Source organism: Salvelinus alpinus, chromosome 12 (genome assembly GCF_045679555.1).
Source record: "Salvelinus alpinus chromosome 12, SLU_Salpinus.1, whole genome shotgun sequence".
In the NCBI taxonomy this organism is placed as follows: domain Eukaryota; kingdom Metazoa; phylum Chordata; class Actinopteri; order Salmoniformes; family Salmonidae; genus Salvelinus; species Salvelinus alpinus.
Window position 1 is genome coordinate 61,562,414 of NC_092097.1, and position 17,776 is coordinate 61,580,189.

A 17,776-nucleotide genomic window follows, 5' to 3' on the forward strand; every position below is an offset into this window, starting at 1 on the left:
GGGTTGTTGTACCAGGTTGTTTTACCGGGTTGTTGTACCGGGTTGTTTTACCGGGTTGTTGTACCGGGTTGTTGTACCGGGTTGTTTTACCGGGTTGTTTTACCGGGTTGTTGTACCGGGTTGTTTTACCGGGTTGTTGTACCGGGTTGTTTTACCGGGTTGTTGTACCGGGTTGTTTTACCGGGTTGTTGTACCGGGTTGTTGTACCGGGTTGTTGTACCGGGTTGTTGTACCGGGTTGTTTTACCGGGTTGTTTTACCGGGTTGTTTTACCGGGTTGTTGTACCGGGTTGTTGTACCGGGTTGTTGTACCGGGTTGTTGTACCGGGTTGTTGTACCGGGTTGTTGTACCGGGTTGTTGTACCGGGTTGTTTTACCGGGAGGTTTTACCAGGTTGTTTTACCGGGTTGTTTTACCAGGAGGTTGGTGGAGGTGGAGGGGCAGGTCTATTCCCCATTCCCCATGGCTGTACAGAGAGAGACAAGGTTGGGTCCCAGATAGGCATGCTGGCCGTAGGCTAGAGGGGTAGGCTGGTCCACTCCCCAGGTGTCTGGCTAAGTTAGGCTGGGTCAGGACCAAACCTGCAGTGAGTTGTCATAACGGTCTGAGCAGCCTTAGGCTGTGGTACGGAGAGTCTCTGAGCGGTATGTGAGACGTGGCAGAGCTGTGGAGGCCTGGCCAAAACGGTAGATCTGTTCCATATGTTTCCTGAGCGCCACTCGCTGCAGAGCAGACAGAGACTGTGGCCCATATGGCAACCTGTTCCCTAAGTAGTGCACTACTTTTAACCACAGCCTTATGGGCCCTGGTCAAAAGTAGTGCACCATATAGCGAATAGGGTGCCATTGGGATGCAGACTGGTTTGCCTCCTTTTCCTTGGCTTCACACAGCATGTCCAAGTCCCCGTGATTAACAAAAGAAAACAGACGGATTGCAACTTTTTCTTTTTTGAGGGGTGGGGGGGGGGGGGGTGGGGGGGACAGCATTCACATGCTATAATAGAGGAACAATGGATTTTTTGTCATGCTGATGATCTTGATGAACTCTCCTTTCATTAAAATGCAGATTTCAGGTGAATTGGGGCCATTTCAGGCATTCAGTCATCTAACCTCAACATTGCAATGTATAGGGTTGGTCTTTTGTTGAGGACTATGTTACAGCTGAGGAGGTTGTTGGGTCCTTTGTTGAGGACTATGTTACAGCTGAGCAGGTTGTTGGGTCCTTTGTTGTGGACTATGTTACAGCTGAGCAGGTTGTTGGGTCCTTTGTTGAGGACTATGTTACAGCTGAGGAGGTTGTTGGGTCCTTTGTTGAGGACTATGTTACAGCTGAGCAGGTTGTTGGGTCCTTTGTTGTGGACTATGTTACAGCTGAGGAGGTTGTTGGGTCCTTTGTTGAGGACTATGTTACAGCTGAGGAGGTTGTTGGGTCCTTTGTTGAGGATGACCAGGGTCATATTCTAGACACGCCCCCCCCCCCCCACACACAGAGTGAGTGTGACCAGGGTATCCTAAACAGACTTGAAGACTAATGCTGGTGGATGGGGACCAAAGAAACTTAGAGGACCAAAACACTTTCAAATCTGTCACTGACTAAATAGACCCAGTGGGCCTGTGATGCATTGAGACAGCATCATTGATGTCAGTCAGTCCTGGCAAAAAGAAACGACTACGTTATGAAAGCTGAGCGGATTTAAACCTACTGTCTGCATTTATCCAATACGTACAGCATTCAAATCGTGGCCAGCGAGGTCCAGAGTACTGCTGCTTTGGCTTCGAATTTGAATTTGAGGAACATACAGTATTGTCATATTCTGTGTACTGTACCTCTGTCTGACAGTATTGTCATATTCTGTGTACTGTACCTCTGACTGACAGACAATATTGTCATATTCTGTGTACTGTACCTCTGACTGACAGACAGTATTGTCATATTCTGTGTACTGTACCTCTGACTGACAGACAGTATTGTCATATTCTGTGTACTGTACCTCTGACTGACAGACAGTATTGTCATATTCTGTGTATTGCGACTCTGACTGCTTTTGAATCATATTTGTAGACCTGGTTCAGTGGCGTCTTCTACTGGTGATGTGAGAGAAGGGTTGATGAATATCTGTCTACTGTTGCTATCACACATCCAATAAATACGGAAGACATTGACAATAACATAATGTTGAATTTAACCGTGGTCGATGCTAACACTGCCCAGTTGAAGTTCTGAGTCACCTGTTGGACTCGTGGCGAGGCAGCGCTGTTTACGACGTCAGGTGAAATCCATGAATATGCAGCTTTGTTTACGTATGGAAAAACAAATACATTTTTTTTCTTTCTTAAAGGGGAAATAAAAGTAGAATATTTCCTTTTCTGTAATTTATATGTCAAGTTTATTTAATTAGAACAGTCATATACATGTATGCTACAATAGATAATCATGTTCAAATGAAGGCATGTAAAACGTTGACAAGTTTCTTTAATTATGTTTAGCACCATGTAGACATGTCACGTTGACTAGTATTTTCTGTCAATTTATGTTTATCACCATCTAGACATATAACGTTGACTAGTTTCCGTAATTATATAAGTTTAGCACCATGAAAATCAGTCTTATTTAGGCTATATCTAGCAGATTATAAAAGTGAGGCATGCGGTGTAACTAAGAAATACAAAGAGAACAAATCAAACAGTTGATACTAATTCATAAACAGAGAAGAAACAAAGATATCGACTAAAACACTGAAGTACAAACAGGGGGTGGAAGCGTTTGTTGACTCGTTGAGGAGGATCGAAGAGTTGGTCTTTACAAAAAGAAAAATCCCGTGTGTTGAAGAGGTGGGTATTACTGAAGTCTACCAGAAGGAGGCGCTATAGGATGGCTTGTGATCGTGACAGACACCCAATTTCCCTAGATAGGTAGGCACTTGTAGATCTGTAACTACATAGGATAGATATGACCACATGGTTACAACTTCACCTTGCCATTGTGTGTGTCACTTCCTCCGGTTGTTGCCCAGCTGAATCCCCGTGTGTGTGTGTGTGTGTGTGTGTGTGTGTGTGTGTGTGTGTGTGTGTGTGTGTGTGTGTGTGTGTGTGTGTGTGTGTGTGTGTGTGTGTATGTTACTTCCTCCGGTTGTTGCCCAGATGAACCCCTATGTGTGTGTGTGTGTGTGTGTGTGTGTGTGTGTGTGTGTGTGTGTGTGTGTGTGTGTGTGTGTGTGTGTGTTACTTCCTCCGGTTGTTGCCCAGATGAACCCCTCTGTGTCCAGAGACACAGCGGAAAGTGGCAGGCTGGACGTCCCAGTACTTAACAGGGTTAGAGAACAGACTGATGCCCGTATACAAGGTCTTCTTAACACTGGAGCGTACAGGGCAGAACTCATTCACCCCCACACTGCTGATGCTGTTAGCATGGAGGTACACCACCTGAGGGGGAATAGGGACCGATTTAATCAAAACAATTAGTCAATCACACCAGCCGGCGGTCTCAAGTTTGGGTTTATGTAGCGTGCTGAGGTCAATAGAGGTTCAGTTCTGTCCCATTGCTGCTCGGATACTCTGTCTGGCTATTTGTGAATGTCTTAAAGATTCACACATAGCTAGTATCATAGAAGCAATCAATACTTGAATATATTTAGGAATTTGTAGCCTGTATTATGGTAGCACAGGGGTGTCAAACTATATCAACTATATCTATATCAACTACTAAATATATCAACTACATCTATATCAAATCAAATCAAGTTTATTTTATATAGCCCTTCGTATATCAGCTAATATCTCGAAGTGCTGTACAGAAACCCAGCCTAAAACCCCAAACAGCAAGCAATGCAGGTGTAGAAGCACGGTGGCTAGGAAAAACTCCCTAGAAAGGCCAAAACCTAGGAAGAAACCTAGAGAGGAACCAGGCTATGAGGGGTGGCCAGTCCTCTTCTGGCTGTGCCGGGTGGAGATTATAACAGAACTATGCCAAGATGTTCAAAATATTCATAATTCATATATCAATTACATCTATATCTACTACATCTATATCAACTACATCTATATCAACTACATCTATATCAACTACATCTATATCAACTACTAAATATATATATATATATATATTTTTTTTTGTCTTTTCCTTTCAATTAAGACCTAGACAACCAGGTGAGGGGAGTTCCTTACTGAGACCTTGACAACCAGGTGAGGGGAGTTCTTTACTAATTAGTGACTTTAATTAATCAATCAAGTACAAAGGAGGAGCGAAAACCCGTCAGATACTCGGCCCTCCGTGGAATGAGTTTCGACACGTGTTGTAGCAGAATGGTATGACAGTAGAACAGCACTATAATGACTTGTACATAAATAAGGAGTTAAAAAAAAAAACTGTTTCAAGTTATCGTTGGAATGCCCAACAGGTGACCCAACCATATCTTACCTGTAGATACCGCAGTGAGTTTAGACCGGGCGGAACCTTCTTTAGTTTGTTGTTATCGAGGTGGATTTCACGGACGTTGGGTATGCTGGCCAAGCTTCCATTCTCAACAAACTTGATTTGGTTGAAGCTCAGTCCTAATCTGTAAATATCAAAGTTTATTTGTCACGTGCGCCGAATACAACAGGTGTAGTAGACCTTACAGTGAAATGCTTACTAACAGGCTCTAACCAATAGTGCAAAAAAGGTATTAAGTGAACAATAGGTAAGTAAAGAAATAAAACAACAGTAAAAAGACAGGCTATATACAGTAGCGAGGCTATAAAAGTAGCGAGGCTACATACAGACACCGGTTAGTCAGGCTGATTGAGGTAGTATGTACATGTAGATATGGTTAAAGTGACTATGCATATATGATGAACAGAGAGTAGCAGTAGCGTATAGTAAGCTTTCAGATATACAGAATCTAACTGACAAGTGTTTTTTGTGTTTTTACACATTACATCTCAGTAGTGTTTTTACCTTTGTATTTTTTTATATCTGAAAAAGTCCTCAATTTCTACTTTGGTGATCTTGTTATAATCCAAGTGAAGCTCTGTGAGTGAAGATGGGAGGTCTGAAAAACAGGAAATCACTGTCAGGTTACGATGCACAGTACACCTAAAGATTTTTTGGGGGCGGAATAAAACTCCTGTAATTTCTACCTGTTCAGGTGGGATGGGCGGAATAAAACTCCTGTAATTTCTACCTGTTCAGGTGGGATGGGCGCGGAATAAAACTCCTGTAATTTCTACCTGTTCCGGTGGGGTGGGGGCGGAATAAAACTCCTGTAATTTCTACCTGTTCAGGTGGGATGGGCGGAATAAAACTCCTGTAATTTCTACCTGTTCAGGTGGGATGGGCAGAATAAAACTCCTGTAATTTCTACCTGTTCAGGTGGGGTGGGGGCGGAATAAAACTCCTGTAATTTCTACCTGTTCAGGTGGGATGGGGGATAAAACTCCTGTAATTTCTACCTGTTCAGGTGTGATGGAGTTTTAGGCCCAGAGCATGACATCACAATCTGATCTGATTATTTAGACCAATGACCAATCATCTTTTATTTGCATATGTATCCTCCTACTTTGACGGGGAAAACGGGGGGGGGGGGGCTAGAGGAGGCCTGGGCAACTCCAGTCCTCAAAGTGCCTGATTGGTGTCACAATTTTGCCCCAGCCCCAGCTAACACACATGACTCCCAATAATCAACTAATCATGTTTGTTCAGTTAAAAATGCAGTTAGTTTAAATCAGGTGTGTTTGCTAGGGATGGATTGGGGGACACACACACACACATACACACAAATCAGGCCCCTTGAGGACTGGACACAGATCTGCTCTAGAGTCAAGACGATCCTATCCAGCAATCAGGGCTGTGTATGTAAATATATTTAGATTTGTATCAAATTTATTTTATCAACACACCCACACGATCAGACTGGAGGCTCAGGGGAAATAAATGATACAAAATATAGGATTTATTTTCATGAAATAAACACACACAGTAATTTATTAGACATACAGTGATGATTAAAATATTATAATACTGCATGTAAACATTAAGTACCACGAACTCTCATGAGAAATTCAATGAAGCGGTCCTAAATATACACATGGAATAAAGTCACCCGGAAATGTCCGATTTTAATTAAATGTGTTCAGTATTCAAGATGTACAGCATGTATCGTGTACTGGTAGTTTACCTTTAGGTACTGGTAGTTTACCTTTAGGTACAGCTGTGAGCTTGACTTGTTACTGGTAGTTTTACCTTTAGGTACAGCTGTGAGCTTGACTTGTTACTGGTAGTTTACCTTTAGGTACAGCTGTGAGCTTGGCTTGTTACTGGTAGTTTACCTTTAGGTACAGCTGTGAGCTTGGCTTGTTACTGGTAGTTTACCTTTAGGTACAGCTGTGAGCTTGGCTTGTTACTGGTAGTTTTACCTTTAGGTACAGCTGTGAGCTTGGCTTGTTACTGGTAGTTTACCTTTAGGTACAGCTGTGAGCTTGACTTGTTACTGGTAGTTTACCTTTAGGTACAGCTGTGAGCTTGGCTTGTTACTGGTCGTTTTACCTTTAGGTACAGCTGTGAGCTTGACTTGTTACTGGTAGTTTACCTTTAGATACAGCTGTGAGCTTGGCTTGTTACTGGTAGTTTACCTTTAGGTACAGCTGTGAGCTTGACTTGTTACTGGTAGTTTTACCTTTAGGTACAGCTGTGAGCTTGGCTTGTTACTGGTAGTTTACCTTTAGGTACAGCTGTGAGCTTGACTTGTTACTGGTAGTTTTACCTTTAGGTACAGCTGTGAGCTTGACTTGTTACTGGTAGTTTACCTTTAGGTACAGCTGTGAGCTTGACTTGTTACTGGTCGTTTTACCTTTAGGTACAGCTGTGAGCTTGGCTAGTTACTGGTAGTTTACCTTTAGATACAGCTGTGAGCTTGGATGTTACTGGTAGTTTACCTTTAGGTACAGCTGTGAGCTTGGCTTGTTACTGGTAGTTTACCTTTAGGTACAGCTGTGAGCTTGACTTGTTGCTGGTAGTTTACCTTTAGGTACAGCTGTGAGCTTGACTTGTTAATGGTAGTTTACCTTTAGATACAGCTGTGAGCTTGTTTTGTTACTGGTAGTTTTACCTTTAGGTACAGCTGTGAGCTTGGCTTGTTACTGGTAGTTTTCCCTTTAGGTACAGCTGTGAGCTTGGTTTGTTACTGGTAGTTTTCCCTTTAGGTACAGCTGTGAGTTTGGTTTGTTACTGGTAGTTTTACCTTTAGGTACAGCTGTGAGCTTGGCCTCTGCGATCCTGATGTACAGGGTCTCCATGCCGTCGAATGCTCCCAGTGCTATCCCGTTGTTAGCTAACGGGTTAGCGCTCATCTCTGGTCAGGAAAAACGTACAGGGAGGTTAGCCTTGTGTTATGTTTGTTACGACACATCTTTCTTGAACTCGTATAGAGGGCGATCATTAATAAACCTAGATGCATTCTGCCTCAAATGACAGCCTTTTACATTGGTGCACTACAGTTGACCAGAGTCACATTGGGCTGCCACATAAGGAATAGTGTATCACAACCATTGTAAATAAGAATTTTGTTCTTAACTGACATACCCAGAACATGCACAGACTTGAGCCCTTTGAAGGCTTCCTTCTGGATGTTGCTGATCTTGTTGTCGTGGATACGCAGCTCCAGGATGTTCCTGGGCAGGTTGGCAGGTATCTGTGTCAACTGGTTGTAGGACAGGTACAACAGCTGTAGCCGATCCATGTTACGGAAAGCTTTGGGATGGATCTTAGAGATCTTGTTGTTAACAAGGAACAGGGCCTGGGAAGAGAAGATATGTGAAATATACAGCAACTCTTGGAGTTTAGACAATGGAGGTTGACTTGAACAATAATATTGGACCCCAGGAAGTAACAGCTAATGGGGATCCAAATAAACAGATAATAAATACTTTGACCGATTTATTAAATGCATTTCGGCCAGTCTTAAAACCACTGCGTTTAGGCCAGTCTTAAAACCACTGCATTTTGGCCAGTCTTTCAAATCAAATCAAACTTTATTCGTCACATGCGCCGAATACAATAAGTGTAGACCTTACCATGAAATGTTTACTTACAAGTCCTTAACCAACAGTGCAGTTCAAGAAGAGTTTAAGAAAATATTTACCAAATAAAATTATGTAAAAAATAATAAAAAGTAACACAATAAAATAACAATAACGAGGTTAAATACAGAGGGTACCGGTACCGAGTCAGTGTGCGGGGGCACAGGTTAGTCGAGGTAATTTGTACATGTATGTGGGGGTGAAGTGACTATGCATAGATAATAAACGTAAGGGTGTCAATGTAATAATCCGGTGGCCTAGATAGCTTAGTTTCCAGGCAGGGTACAAACTGTAGCCTACATCTGTCTGTCTGTACAGGCTCTGTGAAACACCCTGTAGAAACATGTCACGTTTCCCCTTATTGTATAGGTAAGCTCTCTCGTCCCCCACCTGAAATAATATGGCTTCTATTTCAATTGAGCGTTTCGGTGCTAGAGGGTCTGGATGTTGCTTTGGGGGCCTTTGTACCCCCACCTGGAAAATCATCTATCTAGTTACACAGAGCCTGTACAGACAGATGTAGGCTACACATTAGATAATAGGATCTCTATGGGTTACAGTATATGTAGGGGTAGACGCTGGTTCAGATGGGTTCTGTCTGATGGAGACGCTGGTTCAGATGGGTTCTGTCTGAGGTAGACCCTGGTTCAGATGGGTTCTGTCTGAGGTAGACCCTGGTTCAGATGGGTTCTGTCTGAGGTAGACCCTGGTTCAGATGGGTTCTGTCTGAGGTAGACCCTGGTTCAGATGGGTTCTGTCTGAGGCAGACCCTGGTTCAGATGGGTTCTGTCTGATGGAGACACTGGTTCAGATGGGTTCTGTCTGATGGAGACACTGGTTCAGATGGGTTCTGTCTGATGGAGACACTGGTTCAGATGGGTTCTGTCTGATGGAGACACTGGTTCAGATGGGTTCTGTCTGATGGAGACACTGGTTCAGATGGGTTCTGTCTGATGGAGACCCTGGTTCCGATGGGTTCTGTCTGATGGAGACACTGGTTCAGATGGGTTCTGTCTGATGGAGACACTGGTTCAGATGGGTTCTGTCTGATGGAGACACTGGTTCAGATGGGTTCTGTCTGATGGAGACACTGGTTCAGATGGGTTCTGTCTGAGGTAGACCCTGGTTCAGATGGGCTCTGTCCGGTGGGGACTGATATAAAGAGCTTAAATTTATCGCCAGCTGTGATCTCGAGCACAATCAAAGGCCTCGGTCTAAACAACAATGTTAGCACCATGACACACAACTTCCATGAATGTGTGATTCTGTCCTAATATGTGTTGTATATAGGCTAGGCCTAGGGGGGAATGGGTGTCTGAATGTGATTCGGACTCAAGTGGGAAAAGTCCCTCCACTCTTAAGTGATAGGAAACAGTGATGAATGTTGCAGTGATGATAAGAGTAGGAGAGATGTTTAATCGTGTGTTTCTTACGTAGATCTTGTTAATGCCTTTGAAGTCATCCTCCTTGACCTCGGTGATGTCGTTGTTCTGGAGGTCGATCATTAGCGTGTCTGCGGGAATGTTCTCGGGCACAGAGAGCAACCCTGTGGAGACAGGATATCAATCAATCGGTAAATCAGCTGTGTGTTGTCCACGTAGCCATAAAGCTAACATCACAGAGAAGTTGTGAATGTAATGAAAACAGTAGTGGTCCTAGAGTAGAGCCTTGAGGAACTCCATAATGTCACTGAGCATGATTGCCTCCAGTCCTACAGTATCTTAACAAATGAGACTTTCATACAAGTGATTCATCAATGCTGTAATTGAATGTCCTCCATGTAATTGAATGTCCTCTCCCCCCCAGACTGCACCAGGAGTAGTGAGTGGGTAATATAATGTTAGGAGTCCCCTAGTCCTCCCTCTCCCCCAGACTGCACCAGGAGTAGTGAGTGTGTAATAGAATGTTAGGAGTCCCCTAGTCCTCCCTCTCCCCCAGACTGCACCAGGAGTAGTGAGTGGGTAATATAATGTTAGGAGTCCCTAGTCCTCCCTCTCCCCCAGACTGCACCAGGAGTAGTGAGTGGGTAATAGAATGTTAGGAGTCCCTAGTCCTCCCTCTCCCCCAGAATGCACCAGGAGTAGTGAGTGGGTAATAGAAGGTTAGGAGTCCCTAGTCCTCCCTCTCCCCCAGAATGCACCAGGAGTAGTGAGTGGGTAATAGAAGGTTAGGAGTCCCTAGTCCTCCCTCTCCCCCAGAATGCACCAGGAGTAGTGAGTGGGTAATAGAAGGTTAGGAGTCCCTAGTCCTCCCTCTCCCCCAGAATGCACCAGGAGTAGTGAGTGGGTAATAGAAGGTTAGGAGTCCCTAGTCCTCCCTCTCCCCCAGAATGCACCAGGAGTAGTGAGTGGGTAATAGAAGGTTACCTAGATCAGAGCACTGCACCACCCGTAGGGAGCACTGGCAGCCGAAGGGGCAGTCCGTAAGGGAGTTGTCGTCATCGTCGTCATCGTCATCATCGGCGTCCTGCATCATGATTTCATGGTCCCTCATGAAGTCCAAGACGTTAATTGGCTGGTAGGGCTTGGCATGGCCCAGTGCCAGCAGACACAGCAGCAGGAAGCCTCTCATGGGGAAGACTAGTGGGTCTATAAAACAAGATGTCACATAATAAAGACTAGTGGGTCTATAAAACAAGATGTCTCACACACTAGACACAAGCTTTGAGAAATACCCAAGATGTCTCACACACTAGACACAAGCTTTGAGAAATGCCCAATTGTTGAAACACATCAGTGATCTGATAATCTGTATCAGGTTTCTGACTATAATTATCATTGTGTTGCTGTGCTATCTTCCTTTTGATAGGACTAAGAAACAACCTAATGTACACTACCAGTCAAAATTTTAGACACACCTACTCATTCCAGGGTTGTTCTTTAATTTTTGCTATTTTCTATATTGTAGAATAATAGTGAAGACATCAAAACTATGAAATAACAAAAAGTGTTAAAGAAATCAAACTATATTTGAGATTCTTCAAAGTAGCCACCCTTTGCCTTGATGACACTCTTGGCATTCTCTCAACCAGCTTCATGAGGTAGTCACCTGGAATGCATTTCAATTAACAGGTGTGCATTCTTAAAAGTTAATTTGTAGAATTTCTTAACTTCTTAATGCGTTTGAGCCAATCAGTTGTGTTGTGACAAGGTAGAGGTGGTATACAGAAGATAGCCCTATTTGTTAAAAGACCAAGTCTACATTATGGCAAGAACAGCTCAAATAAGCAAAGAGAAACAACAGTCCATCATTACTTTAAGACATGAAGGTCAATTTCAAGAACTTTGAAAGTTTCTTCAAGTGCAGTCGCAAAAACCATCAAGCGCTATGATGAAACTGGCTCTCATGAGGACCACCACAGGAAAGGAAGACCCAGAGTTACCTCTGCTGCAAAGGATAAGTTCATTAGAGTTACCAGCCTCAGAAATTGCAGCCCAAATAAATGCTTCACAAAGTTCAAGTAACAGACACATCTCAACATCAACTGTTCAGAGGAGACTGCGTGAATCAGGCCTTCGTGGTCAAATTGCTGCAAAGAAACCACTACTAAAGGACACCAGTAAGAAGAAGAGACTTGCTTGGGCCAAGAAATACAAGCAATGGACATTAGACCGGTGGAAATTTGTCCTTTGGTCTGACAGAGTCCAAATTTTGGTTCCAACTGCCGGGTCTTTGTGAGGTGCAGAGTATGTGAACGGATGATCTCCGCATGTGTGGTTCCCACCGTGAAGCATGGAGGAGGAGGCGTTATGGTGTGGGGGTGCTTTGCTGGTGACACTGTCAGTGATTTATTTAGAATTCAAGGCACACTTAACCAGCATGGCTACCACAGCATTCTGCAGTGATATACCATCCCATCTGGTTTGCGCTTAGTGAGACTATCATTTGTTTTTCAACAGGACAATGACCCAACACACCTCCAGGCTGTGTAAGGGCTTTATGACCAAGGAGGAGAGTGATGGAGTGCTGCATCAGATGAGCTGGCCTCCACAATCATCCAACCCAATTGAGATGGTTTGGTTTGAGTTGGACCGCAGAGTGACGGAAAAGCAGCCAACAAGTACTGAGCATATGTCGGAACTCCTTCAAGAGTTCCTACATATGGGATCTCTTGGAAAAGCATTCCAGGTGAAGCTGGTTGAGAGAATGCCAAGAGTGTGCAAAGCTGAATCAAGGCAAAGGGTGGTTACTTTAAATAATCTAAAATTTAAAAAAGATTATGATTTATTTAACACTTTTTGTGTTACTACATGATTCCATATGTATTATTCCATAGTTGTGATGTCTTCACTATTATTCTACTTTGTAGAAAATAGTTTTTAAAAAATTAAGAAAAACCCATGTGGGTACTGTTCATGATTCTGAGGGTTTTAGAATGACCCTGCAGCTACTGAAGTCTAAACAGACAAACAGAACTGATGATGTTAGGATGTTGCTTGACGTTGCTGCCAAGTCTTTGCCAAAATGATGTCCTGGCCTGCAGTGTAAGGATGTTGAAACATGGAATGATTGATGATGATTTAGTCTTAAACGGAAAGTTCATATTCAAAATTACATTTCTACTTGTTCTGATTCTGATGGTTTATACTAAAGTAGTATTATTATTATTATTATTATTATTATTATTTGTCACAACTTTGACAAAATGTCGAACTCAATTTATTTGTGGGTGGAAGGCTTGTCTAGATGAGGATAACACATGCAGTAGTCTTGTCAAGATCCTCCCTTTAAGTTCAATCCAAACACTAAGGGCTTAGGTGTTCTTGCTGTTTCGTAAGGTTTTTTGGGAGAAAGATAAAACCTCCACCAGTTACTTTTTGAGTCTGTAATCAAGGTTTCCATTAACAGGAATCGGGACATTAAGAGTCGACGCAAATGTCGTTTTGCCTCTTGCTCAATACAACACCATCTATGGCGTTTTACACGTAAGGTTTATACAGAATTAGCTATGCAGCTATCCATTTCTCACACGTTCTCAGATTACACAAGGTCAACAGAAGGGAACAAGTTACCTTCTCACCCTTTCTGAAGGCCAGCTGAGGGAAATGGAACTGCGGGGTTTGGGTTTGGTTGTGTATGACTCTGTTCAACATGGCTCCATTCTGCAACCCAGTACTGTTTCTACCCACAAGTATTTGGTGGTGGTTCAGAGGCATTTCGATAATACTTAACAGCACACAGACATGTAGTTTGAGACTAAATAACATTATACAGTGAATTCGGGGAAAGTATTCAGATCGCTTGACTTTTTTTAAAATATTTTTTATTTTATTTTATTTTTTATGTTAGCAATCTACACACAATACCTCATAATGACAAAGTATAAACTGGTTTTTAGAATGTTTTTGCAAATGTATTAAAATAATAAACAGAATTACCTTATTTACATAAGTATTTAGAGCCTTTGCTATGAGACTTGAAATTGCGCTCAGGTGCATCCTGTTTCCATTGATCATTCTTGAGATGTTTCTACAACTTGATTGGAGTCCGAGACAGGATTGTAGCGAGGCACAGATCTGGTGAAAGGTACCAAAACATTTCTGCAGCATTGAAGGTCCCCAAGAACACATTGATCTCCATCATTCTTAAATGGAAGAAGTATGGAACCACCAACACTCTTCCTAGAGCTGGCCGCCCGGCCAAACTGAGCAATCGGGGGAGAAGGGCCTTGGTCAGGGATGTGACCAAGAATCCAATGGTCACTGACAGAACTCTAGAGTTCCTCTGTGGAGATGGGAGAACCTTCCAGAAGGACAACCATCTCTGCAGCACTCCAGCAATCAGGCCAGTCAGGCCTTGAGTGGCCGGACGAAAATCACTCCTCAGTAAAAGGCACATGACAGCCCACTTGGAGTTTGCCAAAAGACACCTAAAGGACTCTCAGACCATGAGAAACAAGATTATCTGGTCTGATGAAACCAATATTGAACTCTTTGGCCTGCTACGGTTAAGCATGGTGGTGGCAGCATAGTCAGGATCGAGGGAAAGATGAACAGAGCAAAGAACAGAGAGATACGTCATCTTCCAACAGGACAACGACCCTAAGCACACAGCCAAGACAACACAGGAGTGGCTTCAGGACAAGTCTCTGAATATCCTTGAGTGGCCCATCTAGAGCTGGACTTGAACCCAATCAAACATCTCTAGAGAGACCTGATAATAGCTGTGCAGCGACGCTCCCCATCCAACCTGACAGAGCTTGAGAGGATCTGCAGAGAATAATGGGAGAAACTCCCCAAATACAGGTATGCCAAGCTTGTAGCGTCATACCCAAGACGACTCGAGGCTCTAATCGCTGCCAAAGGTGCTTCAACAAAGTACTGAGTAAAGGGTCTGAATACTTATGTAAATGTGATATTTCCGGGTTTTTTTTGTGGTAAAAATGTTTAATTAAACCTGTTTTTGCTTTGTGATTATTGGGTATTGTGTGTAGGGGAAAAAAACATTTAAATAGTTTTAGAATAAGGCTGTAACTTAACAAAATGTGTATCAAGTCAAGGGGTCTGAATACTTTCCGTATGCACTGTGTACTCAAATACTGCACTACTCTAGAATCAGAAGTACTATGTTTTTGAATACCCAGTTACTGTTTGGTTACAAATAAGCAGATTTTCTACCATTTCTCTCGCATATTTTATGCATGCAGCCATTTTAATACGGATCCAATTTTTTCCCCAGTTTCCTCTTGTGCATGTCAACGCTGAACCATCGGGAAGTAAAGATTCTTCCCATTCTGAACGTAATGTTGTTTTTTGTGCATCTCTGAGCGATGTTTTACTATCGATTCCCCTGGGTAAATTCATGTTTTCATGTGTATCTGAGGTATTGAATTGATCTCCAAAACGCCTTTCATGCCTGTCAGATTACAATAGTGGCCGATACCATAATGCAGGAGGTTGCCTTCTCTCCAATGAACCATTGATCATATTTTTTTGCGATATTCCTTCCTCGAGAAATGTGTAATTTAACAGAGGGTCTAACACATTTCTCCGCCTCTTCCAGGGTGCCGTTGCGAAAGTGTCAGACTCCACATCGATCTGAACATGGTGAGATTGTAGACTCCTAAATTGATAGTGCAGTTTGTTTAGCTGATTTTACAGCCAATTAGCTACTTCACATGCTGATATTGACTTTAGTATTATTGTGTGTAGCTACGTTTGCTCGATAGCTAGCTAGCCAGCCAGCCCATATAGAGCATTGTATTGTGGGTTTTGTAGTCGACTTGAGCTGCAACAGATTTTCACAACAATTTCCACGTGTTGCTACCAACCTTATTATAAGGACAAAATTAAACATTTGTTCACAAAAAAATACCGTTCTCGCATATTAGCGTTATGTGACACTAAAATTTGAGGAATGAGTGAATTTGGGTGGATTTTTCCTTTAAGCCTGCAACATCAATTGAGACAAAATCGCAATCTATTCAAACTTTTCTGAGATCAAGTTCATAAGCTCAGATAATGTATCCATTATTGACGTTTAGCAATAACATTGTGGTAGCACACCTCAGCAGTCAGCAACATACAGTAAGTCATTCTGAGGTAGCACACCTCAGCAACATACAGTAAGTCATTCTGAGGTAGCACACCTCAGCAACATACAGTAAGTCATTCTGAGGTAGCACACCTCAGAGGACAGTTACCCCCCCCCACACACAGTTTAATTCTATATAACTTTATTGATCCACTCAGGGTGAACTAAGTGAGCCATTGTCAGATCACAACTAAAAACATCCTCTACATATCATACAACTAAAAACATCCTCTACATATCATACAACTAATAACGTCACATTGCACCTTACAATAATGTATATTTTATTTAACTCACCTCAGCAGTCACTTAGTGTGTTGTATCGTTGTTTAACTCCAGTCAGATAGCCTCCAGGGTGAACATGAACCAAAGAGAGTTACTCTATCCACAAAGGGAGCAGGAGTGTGCAGGAACAGGAGCGTCAGTCACAGTAGAAGTGGAGGAAGGTGCATCAGACAGGAACACTAACTCTCTGAATGAAAAATAAACCTCTGCTGCTGGTGCTGCTGCTAGCATGGAGAGCTTGGTTTGAATAAAGACCTATCACTCTCTCTCTCTCTCACACAGATACAGAGATCACCCACCACCACCACATCTCTGTATAGCTGGCTAGTCCTGAAAACGCATTGTTACCAGCCGGTCATGTGGTTCTCATCAGTATTTGAACCGGGGCCAGAATTGCACGTTTTAACTTCTCAATGCTTTAGTCTTTATGTAGAACTAATGCATCATCCTACCGGTAGGTCCCAGTCCCCTGCTCCCCAACCCTCCTTCCCTATAAATACCGTCCATAGGTGGCCTGGTGCCATGTTAGATATTATACATACATTTTTATTCTGCTGAACAGCCATCAAGAAGACTGGTGGTGGTTGTTACATAATGAAAGGAATGTTTTTTTTTCTCAATGGACCTGAAGAAGCTGAGAATGAATGGAGGGGGGTCTGTCCTGCAAGTGTCTCTGGGACGCCCAGCGTGACTTAGAGAAGCACGTGTTTCTGGGACGCCCACCGTGACTTAGAGAAGCACGTGTTTCTGGGACGCCCAGCGTGACTTAGAGGAGGATCACGTGTTTCTGGGACGCCCAGCGTGACTTAGAGGAGGATCACGTGTCTCTGAGACGCCCAGCGTGACTTAGAGGAGGAGCAAGTGTCTCTGAGACGCCCAGAGTGACTTAGAGGAGGAGCAAGTGTCTCTGAGACGCCCAGAGTGACTTAGAGGAGGAGCAAGTGTCTCTGAGACGCCCAGAGTGACTTAGAGGAGGAGCAAGTGTCTCTGAGACGCCCAGAGTGACTTAGAGGAGGAGCAAGTGTCTCTGAGACGCCCAGAGTGACTTAGAGGAGGAGCAAGTGTCTCTGAGACGCCCAGCATGACTTAGCAAATTAGCAAATTCTCTAAAACGACATTGGAGGCGGCTTATGGTAGAGAAACATTAAATTCTCTGGGAACAGCTCTGGTGGACATTCCTACAGTCAGCATGCCAATTACACGCTCCCTCAAAACTTGAGACATCTGTGGCATTTTGTTGTTTGACAAAACTGAAAATGTTATAGTGGCCTTTTATTGTCCCCAGCACAAGGTGCACCTGTGTAATAATCATGCTGTTTAATCAGCTTCTTGATATGCCACACCTGTCAGGTAGATGGATTATCTTGGCAAATGAGAACCGCTCACTAAAAAGGATGTAAACAAATTTGAGAGAAATCTGCTTTTTGTGCGTATGGAACATTTCTGGGGTCATTTATTTCAGTTCAGGAAACACGGGACCAACACTTTCACATTTTGTGTTTATATTTTTGTTCAGTATAAATCCAAAATAGTTATTTTTCTTTTTATATGAATAAGTGGTCAAACTGAGCATCTAACCAATTAGGCTACTATACAGTTGGTAGTGCCATTGGGGAAGTCTGTTTTAGGCACTGTGCTGTGTAGCTAAAATGACCCCACTGCTAAGCTAGTTAATGTGTTTGTACAATGACCCCATGGCTAAGCTAGTTAATGTGTAGCGACAATGACCCCACTGCTAAGCTAGTTAATGTGTAGCGACAATGACCCCACTGCTAAGCTAGTTAATGTGTAGCGACAATGACCCCACTGCTAAGCTAGGTAATGTGTAGCGACAATGACCCCACTGCTAAGCTAGTTAATGTGTTTGTACAATGACCCCACTGCTAAGCTAGTTAATGTGTCTTA

The 17,776-nt window shown here is 43.1% G+C and overlaps 2 protein-coding genes across 2 annotated transcripts in view; one reads left to right on the top strand and one right to left on the bottom strand.

The window, feature by feature from the left end:
• cenpp (centromere protein P) overlaps positions 1-17,776 on the top strand; it is a 147,248-nt gene that overhangs the window by 85,511 nt on the left and 43,961 nt on the right. The window lies entirely within an intron of this gene.
• Positions 2,362-16,289, bottom strand: aspn (asporin (LRR class 1)). Its single transcript, XM_071337028.1, has 8 exons — positions 15,884-16,289; positions 10,420-10,641; positions 9,487-9,599; positions 7,557-7,770; positions 7,216-7,326; positions 4,935-5,028; positions 4,416-4,554; positions 2,362-3,421 (listed from the first exon to the last, which is right to left on the bottom strand). Exons 2-8 carry the CDS (start codon positions 10,622-10,624, stop codon positions 3,221-3,223), a joined length of 1,077 nt encoding a protein of 358 aa, XP_071193129.1. The 5' UTR covers positions 10,625-10,641; positions 15,884-16,289; the 3' UTR covers positions 2,362-3,220.